A 26,831-nucleotide genomic window follows, 5' to 3' on the forward strand; every position below is an offset into this window, starting at 1 on the left:
ATAATCAAATACAAAGTTCAGTTTGCTCACAGGGTGAAAAACTAAGTGGACAAGTGCATTCATGTGGACATGTGTCATTCAGTAAGTGCTAAATTGTCAGTCTGACAACAACTGCAGATGTGTAAACTGCTCTGAATCAGAGAGAGAAGCTGATTAGCATTTGTTAGCAGGATAGCAGTCTGCTCACTACAGGAAAAAGTCAGGTTTGTCTGACTGAAAGCCTACTTATAAACATTTAGACGAAAATGGCTCAGATCGAGCAACTGGGCAATCGAGCGAAGGGTTTTCTTCCATGGTTTTGGATCTGTAGGCCCTTGCTAAGCTAGCCTTTGCTGAACTAGCTCAGCTACAGCTCCACTGAGTATCAGACAGCTCGGTTCAGCTGCTGTTGACTAACTGCCAAGCCACCAACACAAGTGTTGAAAATAAAAACTAGCACTGTCTAGCTATATTTAGCTAGATAAGTTAGCCAGCACGCCCCAACACCACAGCACGGCCTGTGTTCCAGCTTACTGAGGCTCTAATCTTACACGTTAAGATTAGTTTTGACAAGTACAAGAAAACATTATGAGCTCTCTTATGATCCTCTTCCTTCTATGAAAGTCAGTAAGCTTACCAAGTATATGAAGTGCAATTTAAGCAATACTATCCAAGGTGTGCGTGGTTGATTTATAGTACAATCCGTTTTTGTGCTTGCCTTTTTGTGGATTCATCTAAGAAAATGTAAAATGCAATGTTCTGTTTGCCAACCATTGTATTTCTAATAACCCACAGTAATAGAAAAAGGGAATTGAAACAGGCCTTTTGACTAGACTGTATTGTGTATTGTGATGATTATTTCCTTTACTCTCTTTTTCTCTTCTCTTTCTTTGTTCCATCCTCCCTTCTCTGTTTGCAGGGGGCATTTTTGAGACTCGAGAGAACGAGCCAGTGAGTGTGGACGAGTTAGCCTTCAAATTTGCTGTTACTAGTATCAACCGGAACAGGACGCTGATGCCAAACACCACTTTGACCTATGACATTCAGAGAGTGAATCTCTTTGACAGTTTTGAAGCCTCTCGAAGAGGTCAGACTTCAGATCACATTTGTCATCATGAATCATTTGTGTTATCGTTCATCTCTGATGGGTACAATGTAGTGAAAAGTTATTCTTACATTCACTTTCTGTGCTCTCTGCTTTCAGTATGTGACCAGTTAGCTCTGGGCGTGGCCGCAGTGTTTGGCCCAGCTCACAGCTCCTCTGTCAGCGCAGTGCAGTCCATTTGTAATGCCCTGGAGGTCCCTCACATTCAGACCCGCTGGAAGCACCCCTCGGTGGACAACAAGGACACTTTCTTTATCAACCTGTACCCAGAGCACACCTCCATCAGCAGGGCTATTCTGGATGTCGTCACCTATTACAAGTGGAAGTCCATCACTGTGGTCTACGAGGACAGCACAGGTGAGTCACAGCTAGGGGGAACGTGGCATGACCTAGATTTGCAATAGTAGCACATTGTAGATAGCATTGATTAGCTCATTACAGTGGCGTCTGTCACAGGGAGGGATATATATTAGGCAGCAAGTAAACACTCGGTTCTTGTAGTCAATGTGTTGGATGCAGGAGAAATAGGCAAGCGTTAGGATTTAAGAGATTTTGATAAGGGCCATTTTGTAATAGCTAGAATGTCTCGTTTAGTTTTCCTGGTATGCCTTGATCAGGACCTATTATAAGTCTTGTAGAGTTCGTGCCTGGACCGATCAAAGCTGCTTTGCTTTGTGTTCGGCTTGAGGGCAGGGTTATGGTTGATTGGTGCATATTAATCTTTGACTTTGTGAATGTAGATACCAGAGATGGACATGAACTAAGAATTATTGTGAATTATGATTATGAAATTATATTAAAATTATACTAATATTAACTAGTATTAAAATTAGTTATTTATTTGCTCCAGTCAGTTGAATTCATTGTTCGAATAATTATGTGTATTCACTTAAGATGCTTATATTAAATGATGCAGTCTGATACATTTTGTTGTTACACTAATTAAAGTTGTGTAGTGTTCTACAGGTACAGATGATACCTTGGTGCACTCAAAAAATTAAATCACACACATAATATTTTACACACTGCCAAGTCCCAGATAGCAAAGGAATCGTGGCCCAGTTCTGGCCCACAATTACCTTTTCATTCAGCCTATACACCACTGTGGAATGATGGCGATGACTGTGCTTGAAACTGGTAGTTTTGGCCCAAAATAGAAATGTTGTTCAAACATTTCACATGGCCGGCTGCATGTGGGTCACATGTGGCCCAGATATCTGATGTCATGACAAAGCTTAAATGTGGCTGCTACAGCTGGGCCAGTTTTGGAGCACAATACACTTGCCATTGCTGTAACCGACCCATAAATGCCTTAACTGGGTCGTATTTGGCCTAGAATTGTCTGTTATCTGGGGTATGAGTGGTCCTTTTGTGTCCAAAGAGGTGGTCTCAACCTTTTTAGCTTGAAAGAACTCCCTCTGTTTTTCAGTTTTCTGTAGTTATGCCATAATCACCAAACTGGACTGAGACTTAGGGTCTGAGGCCAGGAGGCTTAGGGTCCACATGTCAAGGGTCCCTGTGACTTGACAGTGTTCTCTGCAAGGATACAACATCCCATTAAGTGTAGGATTACAGTGTGATTGGGGGGTATGACTGGCACCATTAGATGAAAGATTAAAAAAGTACTTTTTATAGATCATAACCAGCAGCAGGAATTTCAGCAGTTACCAGTATAATGATGTTTGATGTCTTGAGCTTGTATTCTGTGCATCTTAGATATATCAGTTGTGTGTGTGTCGGTGTGTTAGAGTGTCTGCTTCGGGATTAACTGATTTCACATGAAAATAATACAATAGATATCTCTCTCCTGCAGCTCCCGATAGCATTCTCAGAGCAGTGTGAGCTCTCAATGTGCTTGGCTGGGAGAAGGGAGCAAATTTTATAGTCACTGCAGGCTGTCTACGCATGGATGGGTTTTATGTACTACTGGTTCAACTCATGCCTATTACTCACTGGCACAGAGGACTTTTTCTGTCAGGTAATTTTAGATATGGTAGTTTGAATTTCATACCCACAAGGCAGTGCTGTGAAACTGGTCAATGTTATTGAGATACATGCAGTGTTTTCCTCTTTAATAAATGTAGGATACCACAGAATAGATAGCGTGTCTGCTTGTGTAGATTGTAGCCTTAAGAAAGATTTTCCATTTGTGCTGTATTCCCAAGCAATTATAAGGCCTGAACTTGCAGCAGTGCTGAATTGGCACAAGGTCTCTCCTCTAAATATGGAGAAGGCATTTTTCAAAGCTCTGTCATTCTGGTCTAGTGAATGTCCCAACATAGGCTGATGAACTGCCACAGTTGAACAGACTAATATGGCTGAGAGAACAGCTTGAGTATTGATTTATTGTCTTTTTACTTTTTGCCACAGTGCTTCCAGATCAGTTAACATTATTTATTTATTTGTTTGTTTGTTTGTTAAGTGAGAAAGATTAAAACTCTCTCTGGAGACACTATGAAAAAAATAGTCCATCCAGAGAAAGTCATTTTTAAGTAAATGTCCATTTATATTTGTCATTCACTTTAAATTCCTTACTAATAATTACTGTGGCCGTGGAATGTTTTAGATGGCTAAGAATAAGGAATGGCCAGCAGCAGCTGAAAGAATGGGCTAGTGCTCTCAGTAAATACATCCTTTAACACACCAGAAACATTCATCTGGATACTCTTTCCAGGTTTGCCTTTCACTGCATGAGCACAATTCCTGCCCCGATAAGACCCAAAATATTAGTAAGGCCTCAGTGCTATCCATTCCAATCTCTGTGGTTGCTTCTGGACCCCATAATATGGGATTGTTCATGACAATGAATAAAATGCCACACTACCAAGGCTCATTCTGTGCTTGTGCTGAATAAAATCTGTATATAGAGCACCAGTTTATCTGTTTGAGGGCAGGAACAATCTCACGCCGTGCCTCCATCCCATAATCCCTTGCACAGGGGTTAGCAGACACAAGAAAATGCCATACCCGGGAGGGTCAGTCTATTATTATGGTTATTGGCTTCCCTTCATTCTTTTTTAAAGGTTATGGGATGTTGTGCTGAGCAAGTCATAGGCATTATATCATTATATATATATATATATATATATATATATATATATATATATATATATATATATATATAGTCAGGTCTATAAGTTTTTGTAATTTTGCTTCTACCTCAAAGGGTTTAAAATAAAGCAGTCAGCATGTGATAGACAGCAAGTGTAGACTTTCAGCTTTAATACAACATATTTAATAAAGGTGCACAGGTCGTTTCGGAATGTGTTGTATTTGTCTTTTGCACAGTCCTTCCATTTTCACAGGCTCAAAAGTAGTGGACAAAATTAACAAAATGATAAATATAATAATTAAATCTTCCGCAGTTAAAGATTGCCTAAAATCTGGAACCCATGGACATTACTAAATACTGAGCTTTCTCACTTGCTTTGCCAGGTCTTCAGTTGCTGCTTGTTTGTGGGACTTTCTGCATCTGTTTTGTCTTCAGTAAATAAAAGTATACTCAATTGGATTAAAGTAAGCTGACTGACTTTGCCATTTAAGAAAGTTGCCTTAAGAAGCTATTGGGGTGCTTTTGCAGTGTGTTTGGGTTATTATCCGTCTGTACTGTGAAGCACCATCAGTTTTGCAGCATTTGTTTGAATCTGAGCAGAAAGTAAACCTCAGCAAAATTTATCCTGTGACTTCGGTCAACAGCTGTATCCTCTGTAAACACCAGTGACCCAGTTCCTTTGGCAGCTGCCCATCTATTCCATGTATGTGTGTATATATAATGAACCACATCAGCATACGAGGCTATTTGGGCTATGTCTGTATATATATATATATATATATATATATATATATATTAGGTCATATATGTCATGCTACAACTGCAATTCGTAATGTTCTCATTTTCCAAATGAACATATGAACCAGACGCAGATTATATCTGGCCAATATCCTTTGTCCTACCCCAATCTTTTATACACAGAGGGCATTATTAATATCATGATATACATCCTGGTGTCATCACTTCTCCTGTAAAATAGCCCAGGCTACTCACATGGAAAAAAGGAAACACTACAGTACATTTATATTTACAGTGCAGGACTAAACCGGGACTTCTCAAGCTGTAACTCCCATTGCAGGAAAGAAAATATTGTGATATCAGTGTTAAATTTTATCCCATGAAACTTTGTCTCAGATGGATCACTGTCCATTTGTTGTTTGTTTGAGGAACAAGTGAATTACTGTATCCTTAAAAAAGAAAGACAAGCTGTACTTATAATAGATGTATTTCATATGTCATGGAAACATTTGGCACAATTTTAACAATGTAGAATCAATGTGTATCATCAAAACAAACTGTATGACACCATTTTTCTGTTATCAGACATTCGACTCAACATTACAGGAACGTTTCTTACTAATGAAAAGACCTTCACCTGCAGATATTTGCTATAAAGCCTCAGAATGGTATTTATGTTGCATACTGTCTGCTGTCATCACCCATGTATAGAAATGACCTTCTTATGTATTTAACTCACAAACTGTTTTTGCTAATTGTCAAACTACTGGCAAACAAAAACTACCTGCCTCTGAAAAAATGATAATGTTGCACTTAATGCATTATTTTTTTTGTTTTAATTCGGTTATAAAAATAACCCCCATGTCTGCCCATGCTGAAGTCTCAAACTGGCTCTGAAACAAGAAAGATTTGCTTCATTAGGAAAGACTTGTAATAAAATTGGCCAGCTTTGAAATGATTAGTGTGTCTGATTTCTAGCCAGAGACTTGGAACCAAAATTATTACAGAATCATTAGGGGAGCTTAGGTAACAGATGCCAGCTCAAATTCTGCTATGTGTGTGTGTGTGTGAATTTTTCATGTGTGTGTCTTTCTATTATTTATTATGTTGGCCTAGTCACTGGAAAGTTTTAATCTCTGTACAAATGAAGATTGTTAAGGAATTCAAGTAATTATAAATAAATGATCATATCAAGATTTGGACTGATGTGGTCTGACAGTCTGATGTATCACTGTCAGAACTGCTTGTTTGTCAAGAAAGAATTGGGTTAGATTGTAATTGGCCAAACATTGTGCCAATGTTGTTGGATGGTTGTTTTTTCTTTTGGATGGATCTGGAAAAAAATCCAACAACTTCATCTCCACTCTTTTGTGCCTGATCTATTTTGGGATCATTTTTGATCATTGGGATTTGAAGGAGAACTGGGCTCCTGTGTGACTTCCTTGTGTCCTTTTTCTGTATTCCAGTTACTTAACCCTGAGCAGCTGAATTATTCAGAAGGCTTGTCCTAATAAATTGTTCACACAGAATATTCCTGTCGTCTGTATCTAACAGGGTTGTCCACTGGGGTAGAGGACATTGCTTTTCAAACGTTTAAACCGCCTGGGAGTATTCTCCTGTCCATCTGGATGTGACAGTAAGGTTCATTAGCTGTGGAGATGAATGGCCAAACGGTTTCATGTGAAACAGTAGAGTGTGCAGGTGATTACCCTCCCTAATGAGGCTGTGCTTTGTTGTGTATGTCCAACAGAAAGGCTTAGAAACCTATTGCCAAATTGCCACATACAAATGCCAGTGGCACGAGTTTCCTATCCTAAAATAACAGTGGTTTCTTTCTCACTTTGTGCTTATTTCAGAAGTTGTCTTTGAGGAGAAATTGATGTTTCTTGCAGCTGTTAGCTTCAATTTCCTCCCCAGTCTGCCCTTCAGATATAATTTCAGCCTACTAGTATAACAGCCCACATTTTTTATTTATTTATTGCAACTAGAAACTGATGTGCCCTTTGACTACAAAAGGGGATGGTTGATAAAGACCCATTGATTGAGGTCTATTGACAGTGCGGAAGAAGATTAGGGTCCCAATTTGGGTGATGCTGTCTGGCACGGCCGCCACACTGGGGAAATCAAAAACACTCAACTACTCCAGCCGGTAATGAGTTTGTTTTCCTCCTAATGTGGTCGTCCTTGTGTTCACTCTTTTGTGTCGACTCTTTAACAGGCCTAATGCGCATGCAGGAGCTGATTAAGGCCCCGTCCAGAAACGGCATGAAGGTGCGTATTCGCCAGCTGCCCACGGGGAGCAGCGATGCCCGCCCTCTACTCAAGGAGATGAAGAAGGAGCAGGAGTTCTACGTCATCTTTGACTGCTCCAACCAAATGGCCTCTGAGCTGCTCAAGCAGGTGCCACACGCAGACAAAGACAGTTTAGTTTTTCAGTCTTAAACATTGGATTTAAGAATTTGTTCCTTGTTGTAACTTTTCTGACTGAAGTTGGAGTTATGTGAACTTCTGTTGATGATATTTCAGTCCCTCTCTTTTGCTCTTATTAACTCACATAATTAACTAACATTTTACACAGGCACGGAATAATGAGCTAGAGAGCCTTTTGTTTTGTAGAATTACTAAAGGCACACATTTGGCGCACTGCCTGACCAAAAAAAAGTTGCATACTCTTAATATTATGTTGGACCACCCACGGGTTAGATTACTGTGCAGATCTGCTCTGGCATTGTTTTGACAACTTTATGCAGCATCAGAACTTTTATGTTCATCCATAGTTACCAACGTTTTGTCCGAGAGCTTGTATTGGTGATGGGAGAGTCGAAACCACTCCGTAAAGTCCTTTCCAGCACATCCCAAAGACTTGGGAAGGCAATGGGGTTAAAGTCAGGACTATGTGCTGGCCAATTCATGTGTGAAAATTATTCGTCATGCTCCCAGAATCACTCTTTCATAGTTCGAGCATGATGAATCTTGGCTTTGTTGTGCTGGAATATGCCTGTTCCATCAGGGAAGAAAAAACTCATTGATGGGAAAACCTGGTCATTCAGCACATTCATGTACTCAGCTGACCTTATTGCATTATATAACATTGCTGAGTCTGGACCTGACCAGCTGAAGCAACCCAAGATCATAACAGAAGCTTATACACTGGGCACTATGCATGATACACTTCCCTTCTTAATCTGATGCTCCCATCATATAAAAAAAGGGGAAATCTGATCTAATCAGAACCCATGACCTTTCCCTATTGCCTACGAGTCTAATCCTTGTGCTCCCTAGCAATTGTTTCCCAATTAGCTTGACTTGCAAGTGGGCAAACAGCTGTTTTGTCCCAGTCCTGTCTTGTCACATTATGCTTGTGGAGTTACAACATAACTAAATATTGGGAGAAGGACCACGCCCTGAACCCTTAAGTCCCTTATATACCCCCACGTCTCAGTTCAGCTTTGTGTCAAACAAATATTGCACCCACGTTCACCCCCTCTCCTCCCTTTCTTTCATCACTCACCACAACAAACCAGGTGTGGTGGTTTTGGCTTCACACAAAGACCACATGAAAGCTAACCCGGACCCCAAGCCAAAAATATTCGGAGGTCACCCTCCGTTCCATCTCAGGTCATGGTCCGCACTAGCTAACTATTAAGTTGACTAAATTTTAAAAATGCATTGGACAGTTCTTAACTGAACTTGTTTAGTTGTTTTCCTTTAATAATGCAGGTCAGCATGATGACCCTCCAGAAACAAAGTAGCATATTTTACATGGTCATGGGATACTTCTTCCAACATGGTTGGTTTACTAAATGAGAAGCTACTTACTGCATCAGTTATGGTTTAAAATATTGCCAGCAGCAGCATATTAATGCAGTAATTATCCAATCGCAGGCCCTTATGCATTTGCTAATTTTATTCCAAACTTTTTGGCCATTTTGACAATATTCTCCTGTACAGTGTCTTTTTTGGTTGTTTCTCTTTTTTTGTAGCTAATGTCAATGGGGATGATGACTGAGTACTACCATTTCTTCTTCACTACCTTGGTAAGTGGTAAGGTCTGCAAAACATCTATGCTGAATGCATTTATAAAAAAATATCATTATTTAGAATGAAATGGAAAACAGGAAAATGCAGAAGCAAATCTAAATTAATGTTGCCCTTTTCTACCACAGAAACACTCAGACTGTGCCATTTTAGTTTCACTGCAAAAATAAACAGCATATCTGAAAATATGTGCTTTTGCTGTCCAGTACTTTTGCTTTTTTAGTCTGTCCTTCTCTTACAAGTGTAAACTGTGTGTCCTTAAAAAGTGTTTTAGGTGATCAAGTGCAAAGTAGTTATCCAGAGAGGTTTTATAGGAGATGTACAAGCTTTTATTAGCCTATGACATTAAACATATATTGTCTAATTTCCTTAATTGAAGTCATTTCTTTTTTGTAGGATCTCTTTGCGCTCGATCTGGAACCGTACCGCTACAGTGGTGTTAACATGACTGCTTTCCGCCTGCTGAAACTGGACAACCCCTATGTGGCGTCAGTTGTTCAGAAATGGAGCATGGAACGCCAGCTGGCCCCACCCAGACCTGAGAGTGGCCTAATGGTCGGGATGATGACGGTAAAAATGGCCTATAAATACACAAGCAGCAGCCAAAACATTAGGCAGTGTTACAGGTTATATTAAACACATGGGTGCCCACACTTCCAAACGTACTTTTATGTGAAGTTAAATGGTGTTGCAGGTCATGCTATGTCTTATTGACTAATCTAATTCCGTGTCTCAAACGAACAATATTCCCTACTATCTACTTACCTACTTAGCAACAATGCTGATGAGTTTCAGTCTTGTTTAAACCCATAATGTCTGTGGTTAATGTACTTAGGTGTGGTTTGGGATACCGTTTATTGATGCCTACATTTCGTTTTAGTTCTCACACCACTGTTGAACAATTCTTATATATACATATTCTTATATTCTATCTATAGTTTCTGGATGATTCTGAAATGTACTTTATAAGATCAAATATGAGAATGAAATGTCTATTTGAGAATCTCCGGCCCTATTCACAGGGCAGAATCAGTCTGTTGCCAGGTCACTTCAATTTTCAGGGAAAATTGATTAGAAGAGATAGGTCACCCAAAGGGGAACTGGCCCTCTTGGCTAAAGAAGATGCTGAACTATTGGATTGTTTGATGGATAGTAGAGAATATGTCACTGAGGCATTCCTGTATAAAATGCAGAAATGTCACAGACGTTCTAATATTGAATCAGACTGAATAGTTATCACACAGCAAATTACACTCCCAAGTATTTTACTTTTTATATTTTATATTACTAACATTAGCCAAGACTGTCTGTTTTTTGCACATGCAGCCATATACAGCACATTGAAATATACAGCTAGTTGGTAAAACTGGCATCAAAAAAGGGTTGTCAGCAGCAACCCACATAGGCAAATCCTAAGATATATTGACTGTAGCTTTCAGCTCACCCATTCACACTGATTCATGCCCCTATTTTGGGCCAATCCAAAATCTCCCCTTGTGCCTTTCCCCCAGCTTTCACTCACACATTTGAAATGATTATGGAGGATTAAGCTGCGCTGCTGAGGATTCTTCCAGCCACCCAAAATGCTCTGTGGATCACCCAATCCAATGCCATTATATGTTGGAGGCTGTAGAAAGAGACCGCTTTCTCTTTGAACCTTAAAACCTGACTGGAAAATGCCTGACCTGTCTTCTCCCACCTTCTGCAGGGACAGCCACTCATGAACATTGTGTTACAATATTTTTTTATGATTGATGATATTTGGAACCATCTACCCTATGCATATTTTGCCTGCACGTTGTTTTTCTGCCTCTTTGCAGACAGCAGCCGCTCTTATGTATGACGCCGTGTTCATGGTTGCCGTAGCATCCCAGCGAGCTAGCCAGATGACGGTAAGCTCTCTGCAGTGCCACAGGCACAAGCCATGGAGGTACGGGCCCCGCTTCATGAACCTGTTTAAGGAGGTGAGCCTGTGGCACTTTACACACACACACACACATACCTGACTCCCTGAAATGAAAGAAAATGCATCACTTCACTTTTACTTCCTTGAAGATCTTCTGAATGTTCTTCTGTGAATGCTTCACAGCAAAATTGCCTTCAGGTTTTCACATTTACAGTATACATTTCAAAAAAGTGAAATGTAATATTGCTGCACATCATTGGAGTTTGTATGATTGGTTTTAATGTTTCTACCGGTAGTTTTATTATGTATTATTTCCGTCCTAGTTCATTTGATATACTACACTTCATTTTATTTGCTTCACCTGAAGGCTCCTAAAGATATGTACGTGTTTATGGGCCCTGAGACATATTTTACAGGCCAGAATGTGGAGGCAGAAAATGGGCTTTGATAAATGTGCAGTTTGATCCTTTTAAATCCTGGCACTCAGGAAGCATCCTCCAGCCTGCAGCAGGAACATATAACTCACTGGCCTTGTCCGTGTTTGAGTCTGTGTGCGCTCTCTCTTTGCTCTCGGAATTCATCACAAGAAAGATGACTGTTAAATGAGTTCCTAGAGGTGCATTAGGCTGAAGTATTCTTCAGGCTGAGTGGTCCTTCAGCACATCTCAGGTTAGGTTGCTTAGCGTGCATTGGTGTCAGGCTTACCTTATTGGCTGTGTTCTTGGAAAAAAAGCTGCAGGAATGCAATGCAGCCACAGGCTCACAGAGGACAAACCTTCAGGCCTTGCTTGTTGATACAGGCACAGCACAGTAGGGCTGTCACAATTAATTGATTAAACTCAATTACCAATTACTCAATAAAAAATGATTACAGTTTACCTTATTTAAGAATCAGCAGTAATTATAGAGCAGTTTGCAGGGTGATATTTTTTAAAAGTTGAATCCAATAAAATATGCTGGAGACTTTGAAAGGCTTTTCATTGTTTGTTAACTTAATCGAGCAGAAAGTTAATTACTCAATTTCTTGTCAAAATATCTGGTAGAAAAACGACTAATGTAATCAGTAGTGACAGGCCCACAGTAAAGGTTATTGGTCTCTTCATCTCTGTTATTGCAGGAAAGTGCATTATGCTACTGACATCACATCTTTGTTATGTGCTACTATTATACTTCTTAATATATTAAGTTGTGATCTGATGACTGTGACTGCTTTGGTTTGATGAGTCTAGGTTGATGTACATTTTGGTGAAAGACTACAAGGAAGCTTTAAAACCTTCTTGGCTAGGGTTCAAAAACAATTTTTACTGGATCAGAAATGCTGATCTTAAATCTCTTTTAATGGTTAATAACATAATTATTCTCCTTTATGGCTCGACATCATATCTCATGTGATTTCATTCAGTGATTTATTTTACACCTGCTGTGCAGCAAATACATTTTTGAGCTCCGCTAATAGTTTTAGGTTTAAGTTCAGTTTAGCCACATTACCAGCTGCTGCCATTGCATACCATACTGTTACCTCAAACTGTACTATAGTAAAACCTGTCAGGTTTGACATGGCTTCAGATAACAAGTCTGATAGAAAAACCTTCAGACTAAAGAACAGGACTGAAACACTAGATGCAGTAAAAACAGCAGTTGGTTAGTATGTAGTTTGTATATCAAGCATATATATATATATATATATATATATATATATATATATATATATATATATATATATATATATATATCATAGCTAGTGTAATAGCTAATGACCTCTTCAAAACATTTAGAAGAATGTGGTCTGTAACTTACAGCTAAACAGCAACTTCAGCTAAAGTAGCTAATAAGCTAACTAATAAGCTAACTAACTTTATTTACTATAACATTTTCCTAGAACCCTGTCTAAAATACGGCAGACTACAGTTGTAAGTAGAAGTGTTAAGTAGCTATGAACGAACATAGCATATTAAATATAGCAAATTAGCATATAAAAAAAACGGCACAGCCTTTTTTGAAAGTGTAGAGGGCACTAACTTTATATTTTTTCTGTTGAGCAACTACTAGCCATGTAATAACTATTAGAGGTGGGGGTGGGGAGGGGGGAGTTGAATCTTAGATGCATCTCGATGCGGACGTGGATGAGTATGAATCGATTGATAACGTAATGTTGACAGAATGTAAAAGGCGAAACTCAGAAGTGTACTAGTGCAGCACCGGACAGTCTGGTCCATCGAGCAAGCAGTGTCAAAGCTTCCATACAAAGCTAATTACAGACTACCGCAACATTTGCAACATTTTCCATTGAAAACCAGGGCTTTCTTGCTAATTTGTGCACTTTGGAGCCAAGATACAGTAGCGTCCTGTCTTAAAGATAATTTACTGACACAGCACAGATCCCCACACTCTACACCCAGTCCAAAGTCATGGAATCAGTGAAGAAAGCTGGTAGCTTTAACAAGATACAACAGAATCGTTACGTTATCACCGATGAGTGGCAGCTAGCATCTCATGTGCACCAACACAAGAGCAGTGAATGAGAGCCACACGGGTACAGATATGGCTGAGCTGTTAAAGACTGCAGCAGAGGAACGGCACTAATGATCACTGAGAAAGACTTTAAGTGTTAATTACTGTTAATGCTTCAATATGGCTGTTGCTGCTGAACTGGGTAAATTCCTACATGTGAAATGCTGTGCTCACACGCTAAACCTGGGCTCTCTGCGAGTGCTCAGGTTGTCCACTGTGTCACGGCTTCTAAGGAGGGGCTTTCCACCACAACCCTACACTGTAGAACCGTCCAGTTGACCTGCCAGATCACCTCCATCTGTTTTAATAATAAAAGATATAGGAAGTAAATTCATTATGGATCATTACAAATACTTTAAACATATCAAGTAGAATCAGACAGTGAGAAAAATAACTAACTAAAGAAAAGATGTTTGAATAATCACATCACATCCCTCTGAATCGTAATTGAAACGAATCATGAAGCGCTTAGAGATTCCCACCCTTAATAACTATCCAATTTGCTTAAACAGAATAACAATTCATTTGACACAAAACTAGAAGAGTACCACTGTCTAATTGGTCGTATTGCTCTATTTCAGTGGTGGGCATGAGAAAAGGGTGAGCAGAGTGTTGACAGGCAGAACGCAAGAGAGCTTCAGCCAGTAACATATGGCTTATAAGGGGAAAAAGAGAGAGAGACTCAGCTTGACTGAGACTCAAATGACTCCAGATGCCTTGTTTAAATGACCCATAAAGACTTAATTACAACATCATTAAGGCATTTAGCTATGCATTGTGTGGGGACTTTTCCACAGATTATCCACTGAGCTATAATACAGACTAATGTACTGGACTTGATTTAGGACATGAAGGCTCCAGCATATGCTAAACGCTGGGTAGATTATATAGCACAGCGTTAACTTTGCCTTGCAAGGCTGCATTTTTTTTTTTCTGCTGAAGTTGAGCTAATTTACATCAGCTTTGTTCCAGAACAGGAAAAACAGAGTTTTCACACCAGGGCTCTTATTTCTGTAAGAAAAATATCCTGCAAAGAGCAAAGCTATGAATTGTTCTCTCTTGGCATGGCACCTTCCTTACTTCCAGTGGAAACATACAAGGCCTTTTTTCTCATTTGAAGTCAATTTTGGTCTAAACAGTGCCAGGCAAACTTGCTCCTGAATGAATAACGATACTTTCATTCACTGCTCTGCATAATAATTGCAGCTGTAATCTACATGTGGATGCTAGCTGTTGACTGGTGACCACATGTGTCCAGTCCCCCTGGATCAGTTTCTGCTAAAACTCCAGGTTTGAGTTATTTTCCAATCACTCCTAGCTGGATCACAGCACTATCTTATTACTGTTCTATGCAGGGGTGCTTAAATCCGGTCCTAGAGGATCACAGCACTGCAGAGTTCAGTGTTTTCCCTTCTCAAACTCAACTGAGCCCAACTAATTATCATATTCTTCATGAGCCGAAACCACCATGTTGGAGGGGGCGGGGTGCAGGGGAACTCTGCAGTGCAGCTTGGCCCTCCAGGACAGGATTTGGGCCCCCCTGCTCTGAAGAGGAATGAGTTGGGGAAAAGTACTGCAGATGTGACAGAGGTGGTTAGAGGAAAAGTGACCAGCTGGAGCAACAGAACATGAAGCAGCATGTTAGGACTTGTTTGGAGTGTGTTTCTTTGGAGGGCAGTGCCAGTGTGGATAAAGGCATGTAGAGCTGAAGTGGTTATTTCCATCCATGCAATATGAGATGCTCCTCCCTCAGGGGAAACCTGTTATGATTGAATTGGTGGTAGTATTTCCAAATGAATGTCCAATGAGTTCACCCTAAGCAATAATTTAACATTTCTGTTCTGGTTAATTCCATTTTACATAGGCCTCCAAACTTATGGCTAGACCTGAAGTATGTAGTTGTATTCATTAGGATTTGTTCACACAAACAGGGTATGGAGGTTTTCTAAATTTCTTTTTCACATGGTTTTGGATCTGTAGGCCAAAGCTGTAAGCTTAGCTTAGCTAGCTAGCTAAATCAGCCAGTGTACAGAGCCACCGAGTATCAGACAGCTCAGAGCTGCTACTCTGCTGAGCTACAAGCACCAAGTGTTGATGATAAAAACTCATGTCTGAGAGAGCGAAGTCAAGCAACTGGTGTCAGGAGTAACAGAAAGTCAAAATGAGACCGGTTCTGCTGTGTTTAGACTCATAGCCGGCTATCTATGCTTAGGTGAGTTAGCTAGGAGGCAGGCTGTCTTCCAGCTTACTGAGGCTGCAATTACTCGTTTAGAGGATAAAACCTCATATCTGAGAGCACAATGGTAAGTGAATAGTCTTAGGAGTCTTTTTGATTGTTTTTAGGCACACTTAGTCGACTGGTTCATCCAGGTTTGCTTGCTCTCCCTTTTAATCAAACTCGGCACGTCGCTAAATTCACAATTATGATGGGCTTTGTTTTATTTTTCAGAGCATGACATCACCAATCAGTGACCTCCCACAGCGCCACCTCCTCTCTTAAATGCACATGGGGCAGCTTATTAGGCAATGTACCAGATTACCATGTACAGAGAACAGGAATTTTTAAATAGTGTTCTCATTTTGAGATACCTTTAATATGTTTAAATACTGAGGTAGTACCTTAATAGCATCTGTTACAGCCATATAGAATATAATGACAAAGCTCCCAGAAATCAAATCAAATTTCCTTATTTTCAAAGGGCAAATTGGTCAGCAAACCAAAAAACAACAGTTTAGTTATTAACCAGTTACAGACATTTCAAATGAGATTTCTGTTCAGTAACAGTTGAGAATAATTATTTTGGGTTTTTTTGTTGTTGTTTCAATTTTGCTCCTGGTAAATCACTGTTTTAATTGCGGTTCAAGTATCCATTGCATAAACTGGTTCAGAGCCATAAGTAAGGTAAATTTGGAACTCTTGCCAACAGGGACAGTTGAAAACATTGAATTGACCAAAATGCTCTTACTTAAATTGTGCTGTAATTAATAAAGATTTGCCTAATACTGAATTATTCATGGATCTGCTTCTCATTGGCTTTGCCCCCTGCACACGATGGAATCCTTTATCGTTTCAGTAACCTTGTTTTCAGTTCCATTGAAAAGTTGGCCAGACAGACCAACCTAGCCAATTAAGATCTACAGGAGAGGGGGCCTGTTTGTTTTGATCTTGCTAAGACATTTTGACTCTTCCCGTTGCCCTGAGCCATGTACACAGCTGTTTGCAATGGAACTTAATGACTCACTGTGTATCCCCTCTGTGTGTGTCTCCTCTTCTCCGTGCTGGACAACACAGGCTCAGTGGGATGGCCTGACAGGACGCATAATCCTTAACAAGACTGATGGACTCAGGAAAGACTTTGACTTGGACCTCATCAGCCTCAAGGAGGATGGTACAGCAAAGGTGAGGTAACTCAATTAGTGCTCTGGAAGGTGCTGCTGGCAGAATCGTTTATGTTTGTTATGTGGATGTTTTTGACAGTGACCTTAGACAGTGGGGCATGTGACAAGTTGAGTATTGTAGCTTACATATATATGTATATGGCAGATCTGAAAAATAATTTGCATCTAACATCACCTCAATACAAAAGAAAATGCTTAGGGAACTAATCTGCAGCAATCTTGTTCATGTACTGACCACTCCACTCTTTTTTATTCTTTTCAAAAGCGTGTAGTTGATGGTGCAGCACGTCGTACTAAATTGTGGACAAAGGTTTGTTCCAATCTCCATTTGATTCCCCTTGCCTAACGGAAATATCCCAGTGCTTACACCCAGTGCCATCTTCCTTACTAAAACCTCACCTTTTTAACATCCCTCCCTGATAATCTTGAAACTCTCACACCCAAGTTTTGACAGGGATAGTTTCTTAAAAAGCCTTGCTGAGATATGTAAGAGCCTGTAAGTTACAAGTAATGGCACTGGTTAAAATATAATGTACTGCACCTAATATCAAACATATTGAAAAACCTTTTCATTCCCCAGTACTTTGATTCCTCAGGAAGGAATGTATCTCTGAAAGTGGCTCATCAAGTGCGCTCCAACACAAACACGTTAATCCACCAGCAGATGTTTGGAGAGCAGCGCTAATTTATTTTTAAAAGTTAATTCGTTTGAGCAAGCCACTGCTTTCAGAAGTCCCTGGAGGGAAGCCGTGCTGTATGACATGCTCCACGCATAAAGTGCGGGTGGTTTATGGTGCTGTTAATAAAGGCATTATCAAACAGAGGCAGGCGTGCCGTCTTCAGGCACTGCTGCCTCTAATTCTCTTACTGCTCACAGCTCCTGTTAAACCACTAGAGCACAGCGCTGAGAATGTGCCGCTGCTTTTTCATTTTTTTTTTCAAACTGTGTAGCTAAACAGAAGTGGCACAGTTCTGTGTTTAACTTTTGTTTGTTTACATTAGTGAGCCCACGATTCAAACCTGTAATCCTTTGGTCCATGATGTGAAACATTGACTCACCAGCCCCTTAACCCTGCCCATTATAGTGTCTTGTTGGTATATACTGTGTGTTCCATGTGCCTCCCACATATCAGATCATAGTTGTAAATTGCATCACATTTACATTTATGTCTTTTAGCTGACGCTCTTATCCAGAGCGACTTACAAGATAGTGTTGGGAGTCTTGCCCAGGGAGTCTTCTTGGTGTAGCGCAGCATAGTCACCCAGACTGGGAATCGAACCCCAGTCTCCAACGTAGTGTGGTAGCTTTTTTTTTTTCAAACAAAGTGAATTTAATCAATGTAATTATTGGTGTATTCTTTTTTTTACAATGACTGGGTACCAGAATCTAGTTCCTGAAAAGCACTGATTAAATCTCATCGTTATCAGCTAAGCTGCAAAACAGGAAAACTAAAATAGTGAAGAACTGCAGAATTGACATAAGTAGCCATTTATTGAATCATTGATTATATAACCTATTGCACATAAAGCTAAGAAACCCAAAGGACTGCATAAAATCTGATATTGCAAAGCCTAATCTACACATGTGTTACAGCTGAAGAAATCTAGCTTTTCTTTGCAAAACTAGGTGGTAACAAAGGTAACACATTGAACTCATAAAATAAATGATGTCAACTCATGTGAATAAAATAAAACATGCATGATAAATGAAACTTCTCTACTATACACATAAATGCCATCCACCATCCCAAGTAAAACTAACTACTGTTGTTACCATCACCACTACTGGCAACGTCATGGTTAACAGAAGGTTGATTGAAGGTTACCAGAAAGTGAAAACGGAGGCAGGGTGGCACAGGCCCAAGGAGTGGCATGCTGTCAAGCTGTTAGGGAGTGTGATGCAGTGCAAGGTTAGTTACAGTCACTCTAAAAACTGGCAGAAAGTACCTACAACCCCCTCTGCTAGTGGTATTTTGCCACGCCTCACAGAGCTATGGCAGTGCAGGCTGTTCCAAAGCCCTACCAGAATCTAATTGCTACCCATCAGCTAGCCATAGCTGTGACATCTGGCCACACCTGATTTCCCTCATTCTGCTTGGAGGCTTGGTACGTCTGGTAAATTGCTGCATCTGGCTACTTCCAAAAGAGCTCATCCGAACATAGAAGCTACTGCTGGCCATTTGGAACCCATGCCTGGTTGAACACCGCAGATTTTGCCCCATGCTGCTGGGACTTGAAGATGGCACTGGTCTTTTGTGCATCTTTGTGGATCATTTAAGGCATGCTTTGACACATATTTTCTTGGATTGTAAAAGTAGGAGCATCCTGCTGGCTTAAAAATGAGGTCAGACAGTACCCTTTCGGATAAGCCCTGAACTAAGAAATATTCAACGCTCAGCACTGCACAGCAGTTTAAGAAGGCTAGGAAAATCATCATCTTCCACCCTGGCACATGAGATGGATTTACTGTATGTGTGGACCAAAAATGTTAGTATTTACTTATGCCTTCGTTCAGGCATTGGGCTGCAGTGCTGCATCACACACTGTGACAGTCTACTGGCTTCTCTGGCTGTTACTCGTCTATCTCTGAGGACTCTAGGACCACTCTAGGATGCTTACCCATGGTATCAGGGCAGCCATTTGGAGGCACTAAAATGGGGTGTGTTCACATCTCTCTTTCCTCAAACATTTTCACACAACTGCCACAGTTGATGGAGCCTCCATCACAATTCCTTTACTATATCACAACTGTATCACAAAATCGACATGTTAATAAGATCATGCATACTAATGGACACCACTCAGCCAGGTCCAAAAACCTGTTTTCTAATAAAGTACTGTAAAATATAGTAACAAACCAAAAAAAATCAATATCAATATCAAAAGTCACAGTTATAAAAATAACAGGAATTTCCAGATAAATCGGATCAACACAAACTACAACACAGTGTGTTAATTCTTTTAAATGACACATAGAGCTCAGTCTTTTCCCTTCACCCATACTCTGCACAGGGCCATCAGACAGGCACTTCTCTTTGTCAGTGTTTCCCTTAATTAAGCCCACAACAACTCCAGAAGGCTCAACGATAAGGTCTGGTGTCCCAGACACCCTTCCTTCCACACTCAGTTCACAGAACTATCACTTAACCAACTTTATCATTTATGTAGAACCACATTGGCCTTCCTGGTGACAAAGGCTGTATCTAGTCCCACTGGCACCGTTAATCACCTGAGTATGTGTATGTGCCTCGGACGCCAAGCATGTTTGAAAACATAATAGACACAATTAGAATAATTTGGGTGGAACTTTTTGGCATGACGGCGTGGTTTATTAATTTTCTATGGTGCATACAAATAAGGGAAAAGTACAACAGCCCCATTTTTTGTGGATGCTGAAATCCAGCCAGACACATTGAGAAACCAGGACTTCAAATTGTATTAAGTGAATTCTGTTTTACTGTTATGGCATGCTGTCTTCAAAACTTCCAAAAAATTAAGGTGCAATTTAAGGCTTTGGCTTTACCTAACTTACAGTTCACGTTGTGATTCTTTGACAGAGGGAAAAGAAATGAACAGTGGGCATAATCCTGTACAGTACATTATAAATACCTGCACAGACAATTTAGATACTCAGAAAATAATGCCATCCCGAATACGGATGTGTACGAGTACACATCCTCTGTTCTTCTGTGTCTTCGCAAAGCCTCACTTTTCAGGCATTTTTTCCTTTCTCTCTGCTAAATGTCTTTTTGTTGGCTTTGGTCTAAACCTGTTCTCTTAAATCAGGCCAGCATTTCATATTGTGATCCTTATCCACATTTTCAACCCTGAAATGATGGATGCCAGCTGTCCTCCACACACTGAGGATTCACACACATGAAGTAGAGGCAGTGAAATGGCTTTATCAAAGGCTGAGATGCAGCAAAGGATGTTCTCTGCCATCCTGAGCTTGAGTGGTAAAATACAGAGGCGTGAATCAACTAAACCTCAGTGGAAAATTGAACTGAAGAGATTGGAGATTTAGACCCACTAACTCATTGATTTCTCTTTAAATAATCAAGCTCAAATAATCACATTTCTGCTTCAAGAGTAATCAGTTTGTGCTTATTAGGTTTCATAATTAAATAAAACTTGAATTGACAGTAAATGAATAGACTGTCATTTGATTGCATACTGCTTTTTGAAGTAGTTCTGACTTTTCGACTGCAGCTGGAGAGTCCTCTTTTTTACTCTAACAGGATTTTACAAGGTTGAAATAAAGTAATTAAGCTGAGAGAGGGCTCAGTGGCTTTCTGTTGTTAAGGCCTCTGCATCTCATTTTAAGGCAAAAGTATGCTTGACCATAAACTCAGTGAATACCTTAGCAGCTAAGATCTCCGGGGATCTTTCAGGATCAGCTGTTTTCAGATTTGCTGCACTCTCCCTCTCTAAACCTGTTTTCACATTCCCTGTTGTCATGATCTGATGGACTTTATTGTCTCGCAGTGGCTTAGGCAGTATAGAATGAATATCGTTATAAATCTTGTGAATGTAATTCGAAAGTGATATCCATATTTATTCCCTGCGTTTATATTACTTTTATGTCGGTTGTCATCACCATGCTCTATCTGATGGGTTCATATTGCATTACTCATAGATTGGGGTTTGGAACTCATACTCGGGTCTGAACTTAACTGAAAAAAAGGATTCCAACAAAAACGTCACGGATTCGCTGGCCAACAGAACACTGATTGTTACCACAATCCTGGTAAGATACTGATTTATTATTTTATTTATTGTAGTAATTCACATAATTAATTAAGAAATGAATTATTTCGCTTCCCCTTTTGCTTTGCTGCAGGAGAACCCATATGTAATGTATAAGAAGTCTGATAAGGTGCTGTATGGGAATGATCGCTTCGAAGGCTACTGTCTGGACCTGCTAAAGGAACTGTCCAACATCTTGGGGTTTAATTATGAAGTCAAGCTGGTGTCTGATGGAAAGTACGGTGCCCAGAATGACAAGGGAGAATGGAATGGCATGGTCAGGGAGCTTATTGACCATGTGAGTCACGCACACTTACATAGGGATTGATTTGTCATTTTAACACTAACATCAATGACTTAACTGTTGGAAAGTGAGTTATTCTTGGTTCTACCCTATATCATTCAGTTACTGTTATACTTGTCATAAATGCCATAAATGACAAACAGCTTGTTCTAGGTTTAATTTCAGAGTACTTCCATCAATTCACATTGCACATCAGTTTTGAAGTTATAGCTGGCATTAGCTGTGTTTTTATGTTTGGATTGGTGAGAAGGTTTCGACAGCTTGATCTACTGCTCCTTCTCTTTACTTTTCAGATAGCTGATCTAGCCGTGGCTCCTCTGACGATCACTTACGTGAGGGAGAAAGTCATAGACTTCTCTAAACCTTTCATGACTCTGGGCATTAGTATCCTGTACCGTAAACCCAATGGCACCAACCCAGGGGTCTTCTCCTTCCTCAACCCCCTCACTCCAGATATCTGGATGTATGTCTTGCTGGCATGCCTGGGAGTCAGCTGTGTGCTCTTCGTCATTGCTAGGTACAGTAAGAAAGCTTTACTTTGTCACAGGCTTACTTGTAAGAAGTAATTACTCAAGTTTAGGTTTCAGAACTTTTGAGACTAGCTACGTTTATGTGCAGCATGATAAACTGTTAATTATCCAAGTAAAAGACCAAAAGATCACGCTGACTTCCACTTCTGTCAGCCAAGAACAGAAAGCTGAAGCTGCAGTAGGCAGGTTAATTGGTGAGCAGTTTAATTGATGCCTTTTGATTAAACCAGAAACTAGTTAAGGCCATAAACCAGAAGCTCTAATAGAAATGTATAGCAGTTAGAACCTGTAGAAACCACCAAGAATCTCCTGATGGTTTCAAAAACCCATTTGAATTCAATAAAACCAGCTTGTTTCATTAGAGCTGAAATAGTTGTGTTAATGCATAACATTACAAAAATAAACCTTTTGCTGAGATTTTTTTTATGTTAAAGAAGCATTTAATTTACAGCACTTATATTGATACCAGGTGGACTGTTAAAATGGTATTCGGTTATTTTTACTATTTCATTTTCTTTTTTTATTATTATTATATAAGTCATGCATCATTCTTAAGACACCTAAACATTAAGACACCCAAAATAATCACATCCTTTTCTGTCTCTCAAGGCAAAGACAGTGTCTTCTGATTTATTGGGACATCTTGACATAAGAAAATGTCTCAAGACATCTTATGTAGGGCTCTCAAGACATCTTAAGTCACAGTGATGGCTTGGTATGAATATAAATGCACACATTGTCTTGTGCAGTCTTTCTAATGGACATCTGGTGTGGTCCTCAGCTAGTGAATTTATGTTTCCATTTTCTTAAAGTAATAGTGAGAGGGAGGTTTTGGTTTTGGTTTGGTTTTCGGTGGACTTGGTGGACTTGGACATTAGTTTCTGAGCTTTAATTGGAAAGATATTGTAGTCTGTATGTGTGGCATGAAAAATTCTCAAATAAAAAACCATCAGGGATTGATTTATTGGGCAGTTCTTAAAAGTGACTGTTTTCTGCAAAGTCAGATTGCAGTGTGAATTTGAATCTTATATTTGTAACAGTAGACTCTGTGTTTCACTCAATCAATGTGCAATTTCATCTTGACTTGTGAATTAATCATTCCATGAAACTCACGTTAACCTTGACTTTATCTTGACCCTCTTTTTGCACCAGGCAGATGAGAAAATTAGAGTCTATAATGACTAAGTGGGCTGTTCATCCTTTTTGAAAAAGAAAAATAATAAATTGCTCTCATTTGTGGAGTAGTAACTATGAATGTTCAGTCTTCTGTTATGTCTTTTGCATCTCCTGTACATAACTTTTTGTTTTCTAAACTGAACAGGTTTACACCATATGAATGGTACAACCCTCACCCCTGCAACGCTTCATCAGAAGTGATGGAAAACAACTTCACCTTGCTGAATAGTTTGTGGTTTGGAGTTGCAGCTCTTATGAGGCAAGGTAAGATAGAGTTTAACAGAGTTTATTATCTTCAGCTACACTATATTTAAGGAGGAATAATCAAATATGAAACATGATCAAACATGAAATATAGAAATATACTTCCTGTTCACATCAACCTTTTTTCAATATTTGGTTCTGTTAAAGGCTATATGAAAGTCACTGGGAACCTAAATCTGAGTTGTCTTTCTTATTAAGTTAATCTGGTTCGTCAGGGCCCCCAATGTAAATGCACAATGTCTTATGAATATTTTTTCCCAATGTCTTCTGTATTTCATAATTATTTCTCTCCTCTAATTTGTAATGGGCGGTCCTAAAAGGGGCTCAGGGTTATCTCAGCATACCCCTGGCCAATCACAAGGCCAGTAGGGCCCTGTGGATCTATCTATGGGCTGGTAACTCATTTCCAGATATCCAAACCTCAGTAACCCCTGAAGATCTGCAGAATCACAACCCAATCCAAACTAAAAAGCTAAAAAAATCGGCTGTGTGCCTTGACATGGTAACGTAAACCAATTGTGTTAGCCAGTGATATTAAGACCCCGCCCAGACCGTTTTCAAAGAGATCTGAGGAGTGCATTTTTTTTTTACTTTGCTGAACGCTTCACTTAACACCCAAGTGGTTTCGTATTATACGGAAACATTTACTATATAATAAAATGTGTGTTCATATGTCAGTAAGTCAACCATAATTAACCTGCCCTTTTTCTTACAATATGTCTTCTACCTTCTGGGCCCAAACTTTGTTTGCAGGCAGATCTCCAGGAGAAGAGAATGTTTAGAAACTCATGTCGCACACATAAAGATCCTTGGCAAAGTGCAATTGACAACAAAACGCACCAAAATAATTGTGACAATTTAAGCTAAACAACAACTGAAGCTAAAGCGAAATTTCCTGTAGATGTTATTTCATCTTCAGACATAAATTCAGGCTCATTCCTTAGCCCTATAGCCTGCCTTGGTTTCCTGGATCCATATAGAATGTGAGTGGTCTTTGCCAGCGCAGAGGAGAAAGCTGCCGTGAATATCGACCTAACAGGCTCCAAACTCAGCCGTAAAGGTGGCGAGCAGCAGCTTGAGTCAATATCGGCGGATCTTTTCCTCAATAACCCTTTCACTTGCTCAAGTTTCCCCTGCACTTTCATTGGCTACTGGCCACTGTTGCAAACATTTTTTGTGTCATTTTACCATTAAACTTTTCTCCAGGAGGCTTTTTCTGTGTTCATGTGGTCAGCTACAAACTTTGACTCAAGCTGGGAAGGTGTCATTGCTAGAGCAAGGGCTTCTTTCTTGGCAGCCTCTTCAGTCCATGGCAACTTGATTCAGTAAGGGCTGTAATGGATGTTATGTCATGGTGGTTCAGCAACACCCATTTCATGGCAGGCGTGTGACTGTTAGTTCTTGGGCTGTTCCTAACCATCTGAACCAATTATTTTCTTAACTGAGGGGGACTTGTGGCTACACCTACCAGTAAAATGTTTAAACTGAAGCTCTGAAATGGCTTCAAGAGACATTCCTGACTTGTCTACATCCATGATCTTCCTTTTCAGATCTGCACTGAACTCCTCGCACTTTCCCATTTTATGATTTGTTGGTCAATCCAAATCTCCCAGCTGTAGTCAATCATGATCACTAACAGGAAGCTAAGACAACCTGACCTTCCAAGACATTTTGGAATTTTCAGCGCCGCTGAATTAATAATTTAAAACCCTATTTGAACTGGATTAGTTTTACATGGTAAATGTGTGGGGTAATTAAATTATTGGTAGAGTCTCTCAGTGATTTTAGTCCTGTTCAAATGCGCCTCGTCAGTCATTTTTAAGGACCATGTGGTCCGCGTCAGTCCAGTGTCTTTTACCTCCAGTAAAATAATTAGCAAAAATAATGTAAGGCTTTCTGCTATCGGCAACTCCTTCTGAAATCCAGAAAACCAACCAAAGGACTCCCCAGAGGTGCAACACTGTTGCATAACCTATAGGCTACATGCGTGTTATGAACTTGTGGCAAATTTTCATACTAAAATGTTATTATTTCTGAATTACTGTGGGTTATACAATTTTTTATCACATTATTTTTGATGGTGGAGACATTAAGTTGTGCAAATCAAGTAACCATTCCTATCTCAGTCATTTATGAGACTTGTAATCCTGTGCGAAATGGTAAATTACATTACTCCACCTCCCCATGTAACACTACTTCTGTACAAAAAAGCCTTAACAGGGTAATCTAAAAGGGTATTACAGATGTGTGTTGGACACTCATTTTGCCCTCAGAAAAAAAAATAATTCATTCAAATCATTGGATATTTATGTCCGCAATGAGTGTATGTAAACCTGAGACCAGAACTATACATTATTTGTACCCTGTTGACCAAAACTGTACATTTTGTCAATGTATAACAGGCAACTAAATACTTTTTAAATTGTTAAGTTTTAATATGTGTCAAAAAAGACAAAATAAAATGCATGATGTTTCCCTTAAGAAAACTGACTTACAGGATTTGCATGCAGCAGAAAGAAAGAAGTGCTCTCTTTCTGGTGTAACCATAGAGTGGGTTCATAGTTATTAGAAACACTTGATTTAAAGTGACACCCTAATTATAGTCTAGCATTTAGCCTAGCCCCATAGTCTCAGGCTGCCTTTCCTGTAATGAGGCGGTTCTGGCCCGGTGGAGAGGCCTGCTGGTTCCACAACGCAGGACACACAAATAAATGGATGATGTGTCAGGTGTGCAGGAGAGTGTGAAGCAGCAAGTGTTACTTTAATGAGCGCAGGAGATACGAACAAATCATTGTGCAGCATATTCAGACCTGGCAAGACTTTTCTCCTGAAATATTAGACAGATGGGGTTTTGCTATTGAGAGACTACTCAGCCATGGAAACTGCCGTACTAATGAAAGTTCTTGAAAGTTCACTGAAACTTGGGGTGGGTGTAGCCAAAGGCATTTAAAGACACTTTGGTAACTTTGGGACTCGACATTACCTTATGTTTTGTATGACTCACTGACCCGTCAGTTAACCTGTATGTTGTTGCTGTCATGCAAAAAACTCAGAAACAGCAGCTTTACAGGAGAAGGCAAAAA

General features: G+C 39.8%; 1 protein-coding gene across 1 annotated transcript in view; it reads left to right on the top strand.

Annotated features, from left to right (window-relative positions):
• The window catches only part of grik1a (glutamate receptor, ionotropic, kainate 1a), a 62,638-nt gene that overhangs the window by 22,791 nt on the left and 13,016 nt on the right, over positions 1–26,831 (top strand). Inside the window, exons 2-12 of the mRNA XM_072658127.1 lie at positions 899–1,066; positions 1,184–1,441; positions 7,093–7,274; positions 8,858–8,911; positions 9,309–9,482; positions 10,733–10,876; positions 16,622–16,729; positions 21,365–21,475; positions 21,569–21,772; positions 22,072–22,295; positions 23,630–23,748. Coding sequence (XP_072514228.1) covers positions 899–1,066; positions 1,184–1,441; positions 7,093–7,274; positions 8,858–8,911; positions 9,309–9,482; positions 10,733–10,876; positions 16,622–16,729; positions 21,365–21,475; positions 21,569–21,772; positions 22,072–22,295; positions 23,630–23,748 — 1,746 coding nt within the window. The remainder of the gene's footprint in view (positions 1–898; positions 1,067–1,183; positions 1,442–7,092; positions 7,275–8,857; positions 8,912–9,308; positions 9,483–10,732; positions 10,877–16,621; positions 16,730–21,364; positions 21,476–21,568; positions 21,773–22,071; positions 22,296–23,629; positions 23,749–26,831) is intronic.

Source organism: Salminus brasiliensis, chromosome 16 (assembly GCF_030463535.1).
Source record: "Salminus brasiliensis chromosome 16, fSalBra1.hap2, whole genome shotgun sequence".
NCBI classification, from domain to species: Eukaryota; Metazoa; Chordata; class Actinopteri; order Characiformes; family Bryconidae; genus Salminus; species Salminus brasiliensis.